General features: G+C 40.6%; 1 protein-coding gene across 2 annotated transcripts in view; it reads left to right on the top strand.

Annotated features, from left to right (window-relative positions):
* The window catches only part of TTC39C (tetratricopeptide repeat domain 39C), a 98,633-nt gene that overhangs the window by 56,589 nt on the left and 24,302 nt on the right, over positions 1-17,742 (top strand). For both annotated transcript variants that reach the window (XM_032603384.1, XM_032603385.1), the window contains exons 5-6: positions 3,126-3,480; positions 5,321-5,489. In XM_032603384.1, coding sequence (XP_032459275.1) covers positions 3,126-3,480; positions 5,321-5,489 — 524 coding nt within the window. The remainder of the gene's footprint in view (positions 1-3,125; positions 3,481-5,320; positions 5,490-17,742) is intronic.

Here is a 17,742-nt window from a genome sequence, read left to right as displayed (position 1 = left end):
GTCCTTCCCTTAGCTGGATACCACTGGGTGCATCATCCCTGCACCCATCCTTGGCCCAGCTTGTCCCCTGATTCACTCTGCCTCTGAACAGCTTTCCATCTGTCCCTTCATACTTACATTCCTGTTGTTCTCCCCTGGAATGCTGCATTTCCCTAAGTGCGTCCTCAGTAAAGTGACAGTAGCCTGGAAAATACAGGATAAAATGGAGTTAAGTTTTTCCCTCTAATTTTCCAGTTAGGCTTAGGGACAGGAGGGAGTAAAGTTTTCTACTGAAATCCTGCAATACTTCTTTTGCACTTTTAAATTTATGTATGTGCTTATTACATAGAAAACAATTGACTGTCAAAAAGGAAATAAAAGGGCAATTCACTCATAATCTCAACATTGTTTTCGTTTTTCTATGTATGACCCAGTGGACCATATAAATAAACATATGCATATATAGTCTTATGTTACACACATTTTTTTCACTTTTATTTTCTAATTTTATTGGGCATTTGGAGGGCTGAGATGTATGTCTTATAGTTCATTTGTGTCCCTCAGGCGCCAAGCACAGTCCTAGGCACGTGATAGGAACTTAGTAGCTCATTGACATTTTTAGGGTTTTGCAATTTTACTTTCCTCTTTTTATTTCATTTTTTATCTGTAGCCAATTATTATTTCTTTTCAGTTAGATTCAATTGCTTTTGTGTTCTCAGGACTATATACTTTAGTTTCCTTTTTCTTGGTCTTTTTCTGTTTTTCTATTCAATCTTTGGCTTTTTGGATCATAAGTGAGAGTCACCTTTCTTGTCTGTGGGTGTGTTGGATTCACCTAAACACTTGCTAGCATACAAAGAAGTGTCAAGGTTAGGTTTTTCTCAAACCTCTCTTTTTCCCCACAATACTTCCATTTAGGAGGGAAAAGTCACTGAGCCTCTTAAAGGCAGGATCTATGTCTTATTTCTCTTTGATTCTCCTAGAACAGTGCCTAAAAGTAATATTAGCACAGTAAATATTTTTGTTAAATTGAACTGAATAAAAATAAATTGTTTCAGATATGTTTTACTTTTATGACAATAAATTATACACATAGTACCGCCCACCCCCCACCAGCAAAGCTTTTGTAGACTGGTTTATTTTACTTCTTCATCCTGTCATGTAGCAATCTTTGCAGTGCACTTAGACTACAGGACATTCATCACCCAGAACTTGTGGGATGGTTGTGTTTTGAATTGTGATCCCATAGGAGACTACGGTCATCGTTTTGCCAGAAAATTGATACTTTAATTAAGATAGTAGCTTGAGTTAATGGATCAGGGGTCCCCAAGACCTGTGATTAGGAGGACTCAGAAGATAGTCATACTCATGGCTATGATATCTGGCAGTGAAAGGATACAAAGCAAAATTAGAAAAGGGAAGAGGCACAGGGACGAAGACCAGGAAAAGTCAGGCCCATGCTTCCCAGGGTCCTCTCCCAGAAGAGCCACATAGGATGCGCATGATCCTTCTGGCAGTGAGTTATAACGACACCTGTGAAATGTAACCAACTGGGGAAGCTGGTTAGTGACTCAGCATCTGTAGTTTTTACTGGGGACTGACAATGTAGGCACCCCGCTGCCTGGTGCATACCCAAACTTCCAGAAGGAAAGCAGGTGTCCACATAAAACATTGTTCATACGAACTGTAGGCACAGTGAGCTCCTCTTACCGGTTCTGGGAATGATGGGACCCCTCGCAAATCCAAGTTCCCAGATACCAGCCAAGGGCCAACATTGTAAACAGGCCTTTCAAAGGAGAGCAATAGGCCTGCTATGTTAATTCTTTTCTGCACGTGCCATATAATCTTAGATCACTTTCAATTCAGGGATTGGACTTTTATAAATCAGATTTTATGTTATATATTTTATGTCATTGAAAAATAAATTAAAACACTTCTTTCCCTGCTGTTCTAAAGGGCCTGGAAGCCTGGTACACAGTTCCTGTTGTCTTCTGTTGTGCTTTGAGGTCAGAGTATCAGTACCGTTATTGGTAACGGTGCCAAGTGGACAAGCTCTCCTCTATAGTTACTAGAGAACTATTTTACAGAAAACTCCCTGTGGAGGACCTTTTCCCCAGATATGTGGTGGTGATGCACTCAGACAAGCACAGGTCTATCGACGCCCCCCCTTCCCTTCCTCATCAGAAGGGAAAGATGTTCGCAGGAGAGGGTGAGGACTCAGACCTGAGAGGGGCCAGTGGGGTGTGGAGCAGGGTAAATCCCAGGTTTATCTCTCCCTTTGCCTTTGTGACACACATTCTCAAGGTGGCTATGTTAAGAAAATTGGCCTAACAGAAATAAAGGGAAGTGGCTTTAAAAACAACAGATTTTCACCCTGTGAAAATCTGTGTGAATAGCTTCTGCTTTGCCACCCTCCTTCCCTGGAGCTCTCTAGGCTGGGCAGTGGGGGAGCTCCATTGTCATACACACCAAATAAAGCCCCCCAGCCTCGCTAGGTGCGGTTAAGCCACTAATAGGCATTGAATAGAGGTGCATTGGGGATTCTTTGCATTTTTGTATTTAACGCTAATGACATTTTTGTTAATAAACTGGACATTTGTTCACCCGATAAATATTAATCGTTTTGTTTTGCTTGTTTTATTTTTGGCAAGTCGCCATGCTTGGTGCTTGGGTATAAATTTAGCAGCAAATTTAGATTTAGGAGTTGCTCTTGAGGAGGGATGAAACACAAGGTATGCAAATTTAAGAGTTTTATCCGGAAAGCACCATAGTTCAGGTAGTTCAGGGATGTGGTAGAGGGTTTCACAGAATACGTGGGAAAAACGTCCGATTCAAATGATGCTTGCATTCATTCATTTAGCAGATATTAGATGCTATGCCCTCACCTCAGCGTGAGGGGCTCGATACAATGAACAAAATAATACATGGTTCTTGCCAAGTGGTCATCCAGGCTAGTAAAGGGAAACAGACAACAAGTAAGGAATTTAAGCCATATGAAGAACAGAAGGTTTCATGATGGGTAATAATTTTTATTGTTTTTTTAAAATTTTGTTTTTTCAGGTCATTCTTCAATATCTTTATTATTAATGTAGGAAAATTATTTTGAATACTTATTTTTTCCTGCTTTTCTCCCCTTCTCTTTATAGCATATATAAAAGGTGGGTGGATCCTTAGGAAAGCCTGGAAGATTTACAATAAATGTTATTTGGACATCAATGCCCTCCAGGAGCTGTATCAGAAGAAGCTAACGGAAGAGCCCTTGACTTCTGACGCTGCAAATGATAATCACATTGTGGCTGAAGGGGTGTCTGAGGAGTCTCTAAACAGACTGAAAGGTGCTGTGAGCTTTGGATATGGCCTTTTTCACCTTTGCATATCCATGGTGCCCCCAAACCTGCTCAAAATCATCAACCTGCTGGGTTTTCCTGGAGACCGCCTACAGGGGCTTTCTTCACTGATGTATGCAAGCGAAAGTAAGGACATGAAGGCCCCTTTAGCTACGTGAGTAGCTATATTGCAATGCTTTGGTAGATAATATAGTGTTGAAAGTAAGTGAACGACAATCAAAACCTTTATAGGAAACTTCAGGTAAAATGCTTGGTTGGTTGACATGCTGCCGTGCCTTTCTGTTTTTTAGTGCAATGCCAAGGACCGTGTTTTTGGTGGTGTTTATAAGTTGACTTTAGAGACCAGAGCACTGTTCTTAAGTCTCATGAGTCCTGTATTTTATTTTTTTTATTCACTTATTTATTTTTGTGGAAAGTCCGTCTTGACCATTTTCTTTCTTTTCTTTTTAAATTTTTAATTTTTTTTTTTGGTTGAGTCCTGTATTTTAAACATGCAGAGTGATCATGATTTATAAAGTTTTTGTGACCCTGACCAGTCACTGAGATTGATAATCCTGCTTTTTGGACTTAAGGGGATATACATTTCATGACTCTTCTGTGATTCTGAAATTTCTATTCTTATATCCTCATGTTGGGTAATTTTCCTTGATGATTCTGGTTGGTCCATTGGTCTCTTATATGTGGCTTGGAGAGTTTGTGGTGTTCAACTAAATTGAGTTATTGTTGTTCAGACTAAACTTAAATGATAATTATTTAAACCAAAAAGTGTGAAGAAGCCATTATAACCATCCAGAGCAAGGATTCACCCATTTCCTCATCAGTTAAAAATGATGTGATTTTTTTTCAGTCTGGTAAATATCTACTACCATTTGCAGTTAGAATAATTTTATCAAATACTGGATGTCCTTTGATATTACACCACTTATCAGAATTTTTCCAAAGATTTTGGTATCACAGAGAACCTTAGTGTGCTGTATTTCTGCTTATGTCAGTATTGAGGAATTTGGATGTTAACTCTTGATCAGCTGGTAGCTATTAAAAAGGTCATTAATTTTTTATTGCAAAAATATTCATGCCTCCACAAACTCATTATATTACACAATGGTCCTTTATTAATTTGACTTAACAGATTTGTAACTTAGGATAATTTGTATTTTTTAATAATATTTTCTGAGAAAGGAATGAATTCAATTAATAATAATGTAAATTAGTCTGATCTCCAGAAGAGGACCAAATTTATGCACATGCTGGAAGCATACATTTACATAAAAATATTGTGTTGGTTAAACATTTTTGTCGGTTGGTTAAAGCCGATCCCAGGGAATCTATTTTGTTACTTAGTTTAATGTGGCTTTTTTTTTTGAAAGGGACACGTTTGAAGTGGGAGAATTTTAAGTAACTTACTTATTTGTTTGGTTTTCAAATTGAACAGCCTCAGTGGCTAGAGAAAGGGCCCTTCATCCGGTCCTTTCACTTATTTTAACCCAATTTTGTACAATTTTGCCTGTGGTTCCTATACTTAAATTCAGTCTGAGGCTTACCCTCTAACTTTTGTGAACACGAAATGCGAAAACATTTTCCTTTTGTAAAAAGTAATGCAAAGAGTAATTTTAAGGGGATAGTAAATTCATGGTAACCAATTACTGTTTCTAATTTACACGTTGACGAGTAAGGTGTAGAATTCAGAGATTTACATAAATGATACCGTCAGCAATCCATCTAGAAGCCTCAGAAGAGCTACTTGCTTCTGTGACCTTATTCTCTTACCCGATGGGAGTATGCTGATTTATATGTTGTGCTCTAAAGTTGTGGCTTTCCAAATACTGATAAAACTAAGATGGGGGGCGATGCTGATTTTACTTCTTCAGAGACTGCCTAGTGAGCTTTTTGGAAGGGGTGTGTATTGGAAGAGCACACACTTAATTTTTTTTAAAGAGTGGCAACACTGTAAGAAAAGTCATCGTCACTCACGGTTTCTCTCCCTCTTCCTTTAGATTAGCGCTGCTCTGGTATCATACTGTAGTCCGCCCGTTTTTTGCCCTGGATGGCAGTGATAACAAAGCAGGCCTGGATGAAGCGAAGGAAATTCTTCTCAAAAAAGAAGCTGCTTATCCAAATTCTTCCCTCTTTATGTTTTTCAAGGGACGCATACAACGATTAGAGGTACTGTGCATTCCCCATCTTTTTAAAAATAAAGCCTTCTGTTGATCGAATCTATAATTCTTACTTGGGTGGGGGGGTAGTATCACAAGGAGCCCGAATGTCATAGGGCCGAGTAACGTCTTGTTTTTGTGCCTTGCGTTGCATCATTGCTGTGGGAGCCTCTTCCAGGAACCCGGGGTGTTAGTCAGTTACCTTCTGTTCTGCAGCTGTGGGCGAAGCAGGGCCGGGGTTCCTTGGCGCTGATGAGACGAGATGCTGCACCCTGAGCTGAAGGCACAGGAGCCCTTGGGAGTGTCTTAGTTAAAGAACATGAGATACGTTGTTTTTCCATCTCTGGAATTACTAATAATCTGTTTCCAAATGTTCATCCTGGCTGACAGTTGATTTATACACAAGTTATTGCCCGAAATGTCAAGGACAGCAAAGGCTTTGAAATAGTAGTAGCCGGTATTACTTTTTCATGCATGTGTCTAGGTCCTGTGCCAGAGGTTTCACACACACCATCCCATTTGATCCTCAGAACAAGCCTGCGACAGAGATAGAAAATCATCCCCTTGCATCTTACAGGAAAGATAAACAGGGATCTTAGCGGGCTTCACGTGACCTCCGAGGTCACCCAGCAAGTGAGGCCAGGCTGTCTCATTTCAGAGAAGCAGTACGCCCTGGCCTTTGAGGGGGTTCTGCTTCTCTTTGCATTTCTTTTTTTTTGTCTGCTTACTTGAGGGCATGAGGATCTGAAGAAAAACGAAAATTTTGTAAGAAATTAATCATGCATATGAAAGGAGGTGACTGTTCTGAGGTCTGCCACCCACAGGCTCACCAGTAGCTAGTGGTGCAGCAGTGTGAGGTTTAATAGCCTCTGCCCTCAGTTAACCAGGCATTCTCAGCACACCCGTCGAGGAAACCCACAAGCGCTTTGGAAGATTTTTGCCTAGGAATGCTTTCATGAGCACAGGAGGTGACGCGTTCACTAATTTTTTGTTGGCAGTGGAGAGTATATTACTTCCCCAATAATTTCTTTCCTTCGTGAAGTGCCTTCTTAAATCCGAGGACGCCTTACCTTTATTTATGGAAATTGTATTTTAAAGATTGTACTAATAATTTACAACTGAAACACAGCACAGAAAGCTCTCCAGGATCTGACTGATTTAAACCCATGTCCAAGTCATTTTTCTTATTACTTTGAGATTGCTTTTCTTTGCATTCAGGCTCACGTACCTTCAGTGACATTGCTCTTTTTTTCTCTTGCTCTCTTAGAAACGTAGATCAGTCTGCTGTGCAATCCAGTCTGCTGTTAGTGTGTTTTTCTTTCAAGCTCAGGGTTACGGTCCTGCACGTAGGGCAGCGTGTTCAAGCTATTCAGGTTTCTCTACTCCCTTGGGTTTGTGCAGGAGGAAGTAACCCCGTAAAAGGAACATTTTAATTGGCTCCGCCTTCTCACTTGAGTGACCTTTTCTGAAATGAAAGTTGGGTGCAGGGTAAATGCTTTCTTAGATGTGTAATGCCTTTCCTTTAAGCAATTGACATTCTGAATAACTCTGAACTCGAAGATACTAGGTTTAGTGTTCAAAGGAGGTTTGCCTAGTGGGGGTGAGAGCCTGACGTTTACAGTTGTGTACAACACAGCAATGAGGCCAGAGCTTCAGGCATGTACTAGACGTCTCTCCCCTCACTCCCTTGATCAATGAATGCTCTAAATTGGGTTTTGAAACCGTTAAATAGAAATGTAAAAGTCAGGATTTATATTTCATTATGCTTCCCATTTTCATTAATTTTTTATTTTAAAACAAAAATGCTGGGACTTCCCTAATGGTCCAGTGGCTAAGCCTCCGCGCTCCCAATGCAGGGGGCCCAGATTCGATCCCTGGTCTAGGAACTAGATCCCGCATGCATGCCACAACTAAGAAGTCCGCATGCTGCAACTAAAGATCCTGCAGGCCACAACTAAGACCCGGTGCAGCCAAATAAATAAAAAAACAAATATTTTTTTAAAATGCTTAACTTTTAGCAAAATTAATAACTTATGTGTTCTCCAAAAACTCAATTTGGCATGATTTTAGTTTGTCCACAAGTCATCCCTATTAGGGACAGAGTGAATGCTAACAGTGAGGGGTCATTCATTGTCGTTGGGATGATTCTAGAAATGAGGAAGCCACAGCGCCATCAGAGGATTTTTATAAGCATGGTTTGGGGAGGTACACAGTGACCATGATAGCTCTCAGCAGACGTGCAGTCTCTTTCATGGTAGATCGTTGGAATCTGAGTGCAGGTGGTGGTTGTTAGAACTCCTTTGTCATGGAGCAGCTTGCTTACCCAACTGATACTTGGTTTTAAGAAAAAAACACTGAAAGACCTGTTACTGCTCTTGACGGGTGAGCTGTGGCCTGAGGGTCAGGTGAAGTGTGACAGTTGTTTCTGTTTGGCTCTTCCCAAAGTCTTCGAGGATAACAGAATTTTAGGGCTAACTTGAGATATTACGGTGCCTGGACAGTGGCATTTCATTAATCTTCCCAGGTGAGCATGTAGGAAGGTATCAGATGGTGGCATCCTTCATTTGCTGATGAAGAATTGCTCAGAGAGGCTGTGACATGGGTCTTCAGAGGCTTTTTGTAAGGCCTCTAAGCTCCCAACTCAGTTTATGAAAACACACAGGGCTTAGTTGACGAATTTGTTTACAGAAAACCTTTTTTCTTTTCAGTGAGCATTTAGGTTAGAGAGAGGGCGCCTTGAGATCTTTTTATGGACAGGCTCCAGGGAACATGGTCTGGGGCTCTAATTTTGACAGGTGCATCATATGACACACTTAACTTTTTAGATTCTGAGTCACTGAAGAAGTTGTTTGCACAGCTGCTTTCATGTAAACTTGCCCTCATACAGGGTGACTAGCTCAACACGGGCTGGTTAGTGTTCACTTTCCTTGTTATTTTCGAATCATGTGCAGGTGCCCACTTTCTCTTTCAGTGTCATCAACAGCTTTTTACATACTTTGCCCTTCATTGTTTGGGACAGTTTGGAATCCGTAGGGGAGGGTGGTCTTTAACACGTCCACCCCTTTCCTGCCACTTGCATAACCCTTGTGGCCGTGTCTTCATTATTCCCCGGTGTTGTGGCCTGACTTGACATAGCAGTGAAGTTCTGTGCCTTCGGTGGTACACGGGATCCTTGTGCATCTCAGGACGCCAAGCTTCTCTGCTCTTCGGGAGTCTTGGCCAGACTGCAGGAAGAGTTTTCTTTCTTTATCACCTTTGCTTCTCCCCACTGCGTGTCTGAAGTACCCCCACCTTTGGCCCTCTCCACCCTCTTGTCTTACCCTCCTTACCTGTCCTGTCTCTGTTGACTTTTCCCATGTGACTTAGCATGTTGCTGTGAGGAATAAATGGGTTCACACCGTACTTTAGCACGTGATAAACGCTATCCAGGTACTGGTGTGATGGTTGTTGTTATTCTTACTGAGTGCTTAAGCCTGGGAAGTAGTGCTACCAAATTTGCTCTTTTTTTAGGAGAAAGAACTTGTCTTGGTGTTGAGAGTTGTCAGTAGAGCTAGGCTTGTGATGGGTAAGATGCGTATGTGTAGCTAGAGGGGCTACAGCTACTGTACCGTACCCATGTTTACTTTTCCCTGAATTTCCATAATGCACACAGATGTTAGGAAGTTGACCCAAGGGTTATATAGCAACCTCCATTTTAAAATATGAATTGATAATTATAATTTTGAATTTTATATTTATTTCCATCCCATTAAACCTACAGTAGTGGTGGTAGTGGTAGTCTGTTAACATACAAGTGATTAATGAGTATTTTTCTTGATTATTTAAAGGTATTAGGGACAAGTCTACATTTTAATAAACTTTAATTCTCTCCTCTTTTTTCTCTAAACAACACAGATTTGCACAACTCCCCTCTCCTCCCGCTTTAACAGTCTATTTAGTATATAATATACAGATACATATGCTTGGTTTTGTGTGTATACATAGTTTCGTATACATACTTTGTATGGTGTGACTAGTTATAAAACTAATTTTTAATATTAGTCTACTTATCTGTCTCTAAACGCTCAAATATTTGAATGACAATTGATCAACAATGACAGTTGATGGACATATTCTAATGAAGTTACTTTATGCACTTTGGGAACTCTTATTTGGAGACTGTCTTCCTAGCTTGGACCCATACTTTCTGAATATCCTGCATGGTGGCATCAAAAAACCACACATTTGCTTCTCAGGAGCAGAAGTGGGCCCGGCACAAGACCTGGCCCTCAGTGTGTGTTTGTCAAATGAACAGATGAGTCTGTTGGCCGGAAGTCCATTGATCAGTGTGAGTGGCGGCGTCTCTTTAAGAGAGGAAGCTGGTTATCAAGGACTGTCTCCTTTTCTTGGTGGCACCTAAACCTGTTTCCGCTACCGATGCAGACGAAGATGGTGCAAGAATGTCTTGACATTTGGAGTAAGAGGATGGCCTACTAAGGAGGGTACCGAATCAGATATTGAAATTCTGATGGGCTGGCTAAAGAAGTGTGACTCTAAAGAAAGGAATTAAATAAATTTACAGGAAGTAAAAAGAACCTGGATATCGATGAGGTCTGTGCTCATTGCTGGAGTGGCGAGGTGAGAAGGCTGAGCCCCTGTGCTCCGTGAGCTCAGCCTGGTGGACCCTGTGCTATAACAGCCCCTCAGTTACAGCGGAGACAAGCCCTACTTCACGAGGACCAAGTGGGAGTGTGCACAAGGCCTTGGGGCCACACTGAGGGAGTCCTAGTGAACTTCACCGTGGGTGTGTGTGTGTGTGTGTGTGTGCATGTGTGTGTGTGTGGCCTTTTCATACCATCTTTCTCGTATTCAAAGCTGCCTTGTTGGTTCTCTCTGATAAATGCTACTTTCTCACTGCACAGTCTGCTCTGGTTTGTACTTCTCCCCCCGGTCCTTGCTTCTGAGCAGGGTGTGTGATAGGATGTGGTTTCTTTTCCCCATGAATAATGTCTGCAGGCATGGCTTTGATGGTTGACCTTTACTTTGTCACCCTGGTGTTCCATCTCCTTACTTTCTTTTTTTTTTTTTTTTGAGGTGAGTTTTTAAAAAATAAATTTATTTTTATTTTTGGCTGCGTTGGGTCTTCATTGCTGGGCATGGGCTTTAGTTGCGGTGAGCGGGGGCTACTCTTTGTTTTGGTGCGCGGGCTTCTCATTGCAGTGGCTTCTCTTGTTGCGGAGCACGGGCTCTAGGCGTGCGGGCGTTCAGTAGTTGTGGCTCGCAGGCTCAGTAGTTGTGGTGCACGGGCTTAGTTGCTCCGCAGCATGTGGGATCTTCCCGGACCAGGGCTTGAACCCTGTCCCCTGCATTGGCCGGCGGATTCTTAACCGCTGCGCCACCCGGGAAGTCCCAGCCATCTCCTTAGTTTCTATTACCTGCACAGTTCTGTGTGAAAGGCCCTTACGCTTTGACCCCAGTGTGCGTGTGTTCTGGCTCTGGATCTTCCTCCCACTCATCATTTCAGGCTGTAGTCCTTTCTCTCTGGACTTTTACTGATGAAATTACATTTTTCATTGGTGCTCCCCACAGTAAGCAGGAGGTCTGTGTTGCTTTTTAGCTCCTTAGTTCATGATTGTGGCAGGGACAGAAAGGTGAAGGTTGATCCCCTTGGTGATTAGTTTATCAGACAGAGACAAGAGGCAGGAGGCCTGCGGGGGTCATGGAGAGTAGGGGCCAGCACAGAAATGCCAAACCCAGGGAGGCCTGTGCCCATGCACCCATCTCGGGGGCATATTGACTAATCAGAGCTGTTGGGTGGCAGCGTTTCTCTGCATCTGTTGACGAGCAAGCCTGCCTCTTGTATCTGAACAGCATGATTTGCCAGCATGAGGTAATGTTGTTATTTATAGGATCAGGAAAAAGGCAATGCAGGAAGAGAAACAATTCCCTGAAGTTTTGTTAATTGTAGTTTTCTCTTCCGACCTATGTGGTTCTCTTTATTACTTCAGGCACCAGGAAAAATAGGGTTACCATTTATTCTCAGAAGGACACAAAATAAGAGATTGGCTTAATATGGTGTAGGAGAGGTGGAGGATATATTTGTCTTCACTTTCCATTGTGATAAATCCATACCGTGTGGTTTAATGACCCTGTTCACTGAAATGAGATGATAACCCAAATTGCTAATAGGTTAAATACATTTGCTCTTCTTTTAACTCTATCTTTACAAGTTGTTGGGTTGAAAAGCAAGTAGAAGGTTAACATTGATTTATATCCCTAAGCTCACTAAATGTGCCTAAGAGGATGAGTTTTCCCTTGCCTACGTTAACCCTGGTCCTAAGGGTAGGGGTTAAATGCATGATCTATTGTTAGGTGTCCTTGGCAGTAATACTCTAAACCGATTCCGCTACTCAGTGACATTAGTGCTGAATCACGTGTGAGTAACCGGGTTGTCACGGCATGTCCTTCTGCATGCTACAGGTGACAAGGCGGGGCCTCTCTTTTTAAAACACATACATAATACTTTATTGTAAGATGTTAAGCAACTTCATAAAAATAACCCAGCAATAATTAAATTCTAAGCTGTTTTGTTTCAAGTTGTTTTGTGATCTTTAATATACACATATGAGACTTCAGGCACTTTTGCTTACAGATCTGATGTTTGCATGTTTTAACATAGTTTTTGTAAATAACTGGTATGGAAACTATTTAGATTTCCATTGTGTTACTAATTTGATATTTCCCATTGTTGGGATATTTAACAGTTGTTTCCCTATGATTTCCCAGTATTTCCCTGTGATAGAAAGTACTGTAGATTTCATTTTTTCAGAAATAAAATTTATCTTCTCAAACTGGGACACATAGACTATTTTGTTCAGATTGTAAAATGATGTTTTAAGAAGTCTTATATTCTCATACCTCTTTGCGTGTGGAGATGGGTATGGTTTAATTCTGATACCTGTTGGATTCAAGAATAGTAACATTAATTTAAGGGTATTTCTCTTCCTGTTATTGAACTAAATCCTTAAGATAGATGCAATCTGTTTTTGAAATATCTTTATTTTATACCTTTTATAGATGTTTTAAAACGAATATTACATGGTTTTGACAGTTGTGATTTTATGTTTTAAATATAATAAATACATCACTGTTGCCTTTTAAAATATATATTATTTAGTATTTTTATCCACTTGTTTCTCACATATACTCAGCTTTCAGTTTGTCGGGTTCTGTATACTATAGGGAAATCTTAATTGATATTTATAATATTTCTTATTCATTTCTGAGAATATCTCTTCATTTAGTCATGTCACTCTTTCTCTCATTACTTTATAATTTTTTTTACCTGCATCTGTCCTGTCATATATATAGTAAACGTGGGTTCCGATAAAATAAGTATGTGCATGTGTACTTAGTTATTTTGGATTAAGGAGGAACTAGAATTCAGGCCTTCTCTCTCAACCCAGTTCTTTTTTAGCTTTTATTTGCTGATAAGTTACATATATATATATATATATATATATATATACATTCTAAATGTAATATTATATACGTGCAAAAAACCATATATGTAACTTACTAGCAAATAACACATTTAAATATTAGTATAAATATAAATATTCAGGAGAGCTTATTCTTGGGCTTTAGAAATAAACCTGATCTTTTTAATAAAATGAGTTGATTAATGGAATTTTTTTCTACATTTTGGAGAAGCAAGTCACTTAAGGTAATTAAACATTTGAATGTATTTTTTGGTTAGTCATTGTTAAGTACCCTTTTGAAATTCTTTAATAATTTATCTTATTTCTTCAAGAATCTTAATTTAAGACATCTACTTACAGTTATATTCATCTTAGTTTTATGTTTTACTTTTTCTTGTTTCCACTTATTTTTAAACATATGATGACTATTTCCAGACATGTGGTATTTTTATTATTTGTGGTATTTTTATAAATTTGTGTTTTCTTAATTTTATGATTGGGCTTTAGATTATCATATGGGCTTTTATAGAGAGAGATTTGATTTTTTTATCAATGCATTTTCGACTTCCATTTTCTTTCTAGTTTTTCTTAATTTAGCTTGTTTTATAGTTCATTTTCTTAATGCTTTATCGTATTTGTTTTATTAGAATAGTGAAGTATTAGTATTCTTGTTTAGGGATTCGATTGTATTCCTTGAAATTCAGCTTGCATTTCATTGGTTAACTGAGAGTGTTTGGGGGGCTGTGATATTGTGATATAATAAGATACAGATCATGACTAAGGGCTCAGCTCGGGAGGCCAACTGCCCAGGCTGAGTCCTGGCTCCTCTACTTTGACTGAGTGACCTTGGACAAGACGCTTAATCTCTTTAAGCCTCACTTCTCTCCTTGTTGAGGTGGGCCCCTGGTTTGTACCTTGGGCGTAGTTTCCCTGTTGAGATTTAGGGAGGTGCTAATCTGGGAGGCACGTGCTGTCCTGGGGCTCTGAGCATGGGTCCTTGTCGGTGTAATGACAAGACCACAGCCCTGCTGGGGCTGCTGCTGGGGCTGATGCGTTAGCAGCCACAGGGACAGAGCTCATGCCCCGGGGGAGATCAGGACCACGTGGCAGGCAGGCATGTAAGCAGATGCAGATGTGGCCAGGCTTTGAGAAACATAAAAACAGGCCTATGGGAAGGGAAACCATGGTGTGGCTCACCCATGGTGCAACCCTCGCAGCTGGAAAAGATGACCCAGGAGTGGGGGTATTTGGGTTGGCTCTTGAAGAGTCTGTAGGAGTTTGCAGGTGAGAGGTGAGAGCATGGGGGATGAGCTTGCACTCAAGCCCAGATCCAAGAAAAGGCCAGATAATGGGGAGATACAAGCTCATTGGGGCTGGAGCATTTGGTGGAGAGATGTGGGTGGAGTAGGGGTGACCCCAGCAGCAACAGATGATTTGATTTTGTTTCTCAATCCCAACCTCCCTTCTCATAGAGGACTTTCTTGTTCATATTTAATTGTGTATATGAAGCACACATGTTGTTTTCCTTTGCTCTCAGGGTTGTGTTTATTGTTCTTGTTTGTTTCCGTTTCTGCTTGCTTATTCAGGGGTAGATTTTTCCTTAATGCTTGATTGGAAAGGTGATCACTGTATTTTACTTGTCTGCCATTTTGAACGTGGGTTCACATATCCACGCAGGCAGTGTTTCTTTCATGTCTTCGTTCCTCACTCTTCTGAGGACAGAAAGTGTACAGCAAACTCCCATTGCCAGGTGGCACAGAGCTAGTTTTAGGAAATAGTGTTCCCTACTTTTACCTACCCCTGTCCAGAGCTCATGTGTGAAATTCTCTATTTTCTCCTGGTATCATATTGAACTTCTCTGTCTTTCTTTATGATTTTGGACCCTCAATGTGTGGGCACATTGGTTTCCTAAATCTGTGCGTTTCTTTGTTTCGTGTATGAGTCCTCATTTCTCTGTGGCTTCTTATAGAGGACTTGTTAGCTGTGGGAGTTTGTTGTCATACTGCTTCAGACCTTCAGGTTTGGGCGCGTAGCATTGTAGAATGAGCACTGAACTAAAAGCCTGAAGATGCGGTGTCGGCTGTTTCGTGAAGAGTGAAAACCCTCTCTACTTCCGCATGGTCACTCACACGTCAGTTTGGAAGAGCAGTGACTCCTCAGTTAAGCCAGTCTTCTCTGGCTCTGGTTCTTTATTTGGAAAATCAGGGGGGTTGGTATAAATCAGTGTTTTTCTGAAACATCTTACCGGGAGCACTGATTTGATGGACTAGTTAATACATGTTCCAGGAAAAGAGGTTCCATGGCATTGAAATCAGGATATCCTGGGGCTTCTCGGAGACTTTCGTTTTGCATCACGAGGGAGATAGAGTCTGCAAGTATGCTGTGTTTACCCAAGTTAGTTGGCCAGGAAAATTCGTTTTCATACTGTAGCCTGTGAGACTTAGAAGCATTCTGTAGAGCACACTTGAGAAAAACTAGGCGACATGATTTTTAAGGTTTCTTCCAGCTTACAAATTGCATGGTTCTGTGAATATACTAAAAGCCACTGAATTGTACACTTTTTAAAAGGAAAGAATTTTCTCAAAGCTTTTCTAAAAAATTTGTCATGGATTTTGAACCTTCAGAACTGTAACTACCTGGCATTATTTCTGCTGTTTACAATTTGTCTTTAATTCCTCTTTGGAAAAACCCACATACCAGCTTGCCCATTTGACTTCCTTCACAGAGAACATCATTCAGTTCTAGGAAAACTTTTCAAAGTCACTTTCCTGTTTATGGCCTCGATTTGTTTCTCTCATAAAGGTCTGTATGGACATGAATCCTCTCCATCTGTTTTCCAGTTTTATCTGTTTATCTTGAATTGCTGTCTTATTTTGAGTAGTATGACTCTTTGTAGACTCGTTTTTCTCTATTTCTGTAGTCTTTGTTTTTCTGAGTTAATTCTTTGCATTATCGTTTTCCCTGTTTAAAATTCTTTGATCGTGCCTTTAACATAAACATATTTCTTTTAAGTGTACTGCTATCTTTCGTAAATTCCTTCTCTGCCGTTTTAAAGGGTACCACAGTGTAGCTCAGCTCACATGGGCTCTTCCAATTCCTGGCTGGCAGAGCTTTCTGAACCTGTGTCCTCGTCTGTAAAAAGAGGACAGTGCCTTCCCTGTCAGCTTTAAGTAATGTAACATGGATACAGCTAAGTGCTAACTAAGCACATGGTGCTTGGTCAGGGATTTTCCTATTTAGACAGAATCTTGTCTTGGTTGTAAATTCAGTATAAAGCACTTTCCATCACAAATTTTTGTCAGAATCATGTGCCTAACTGTCGAGAGACCAAGGAAATCCTGCAGCTGGTGCATTATTCTTTTTGGTTACATAACTCATTTTCCAAGGGGGTTGCTGTCCATTTGTGTGGAGGTGCTGAAAACATTACTATGCTATTGCATTATTTGTGTGTAATCAGAGATTTGTAGCCTGTTATGGAAAAGGCCTTCTGGGGGGATGCCAAGAGAACTAGAAAAAGCTTGTGTCCCAAAATGAACTTATAATCTAATTATGAAGTTAGCAGTGTAAATGCATGAAAAGGTAATTGTACAAGACAGTAACAAGGGCCAGATGAATGGCTGGTGGTTGTGGGTAGCTGACCACCACCAGCTCCCACCATGCCCACCCTGTCCCCTTACCACCCACCTCGTGTCTGCCCAGAGACTCATCCTCATTGGACACACGGCATTAGGTGTCTTCCCGATTTGCTCCTTGTCTATCTCTCCACATTACAAGGAGAACAGAGGCTCCACAAGGCAGGGACTTTGTCTCTCTGGATCACTGTTTATCTCAAATGCCTTGACCAGTGCCTGGCTCCTAGAGAGGATGTGTGCGTGTGCGTATGTGTGTGTGTAGTGAATGAACACTCTGGTCTCTCGCTCTTTCCACTTAGTTGTGCTGTAATGATTGTTCTATTTCTCTAGCTCCTGGGTTTTTGTCAGAATGGGAGCAGCCCATATATTTATGGCATTTTGAAAAGTTTTCCTTAATTATGCAGAATTCATAGAGTCAGTGTTTATAGTAGTAGTAAAAGCTCCATCATCCCCCATCAAGGACTGTGCGGTCATAACTCTAAAACCAAAACATTAAGGGAAAGATTGATAGGATCGATCATACATTGGTCAAAAGGTTTGTAGAATTGACCCCAAAATAACTTATATAAAAATGGTAAAGTTAAAAAAAGAAAAATAAAGCTAGGAAACAGCTGATTACGTGTTGGCATCCTTAATTTAGAATGAGCTCTTGCAAAATAAGAACATATTAAAAGGGTAAATATAAACATACAAAAAGAAAAAGTCAAGGCACCGAAACAGACAAGCTATAAAATAAGACGTACAAACGGCCAATATCATATGAACCTCAGGATACAATCAAGGAGATGCAAATTAAAACAACACTGAAAAGTGATTGGCTAGTATTAAAAACATAGTTTAGGGAAATGGGCCTTTTATAAACTGTTGGCACATATGTAAATTGGTAAAACCTTTGGGGCAGGTAGTCTACTATTTATACACATTACTATACAATATAACTTAGGAAATAACTGATGCACCACATATGTGAGTGCCTGCACAGACAGAGACTAAACCTGCCCACCTTCATCACTGGTAAGAAAAACTCCAGGGTGGGTGTTGAGCTGGGTGGGTACTGTGATTTACCTGGCTTCGCTCGGGTACTCATACTCTCTGAGACCAGAAGATTTTTCCGAGAAGCAGGACCCTTTCCATTCCCAACACATACATGAGGGTGGAGAGGGGGCAAATG

This window comes from Phocoena sinus, chromosome 14, assembly GCF_008692025.1.
Source record: "Phocoena sinus isolate mPhoSin1 chromosome 14, mPhoSin1.pri, whole genome shotgun sequence".
NCBI lineage: Eukaryota > Metazoa > Chordata > Mammalia > Artiodactyla > Phocoenidae > Phocoena > Phocoena sinus.
The sequence above is the reverse complement of the archived record's forward strand: the minus strand, read 5'-3'. Positions and strand labels throughout refer to the sequence as shown.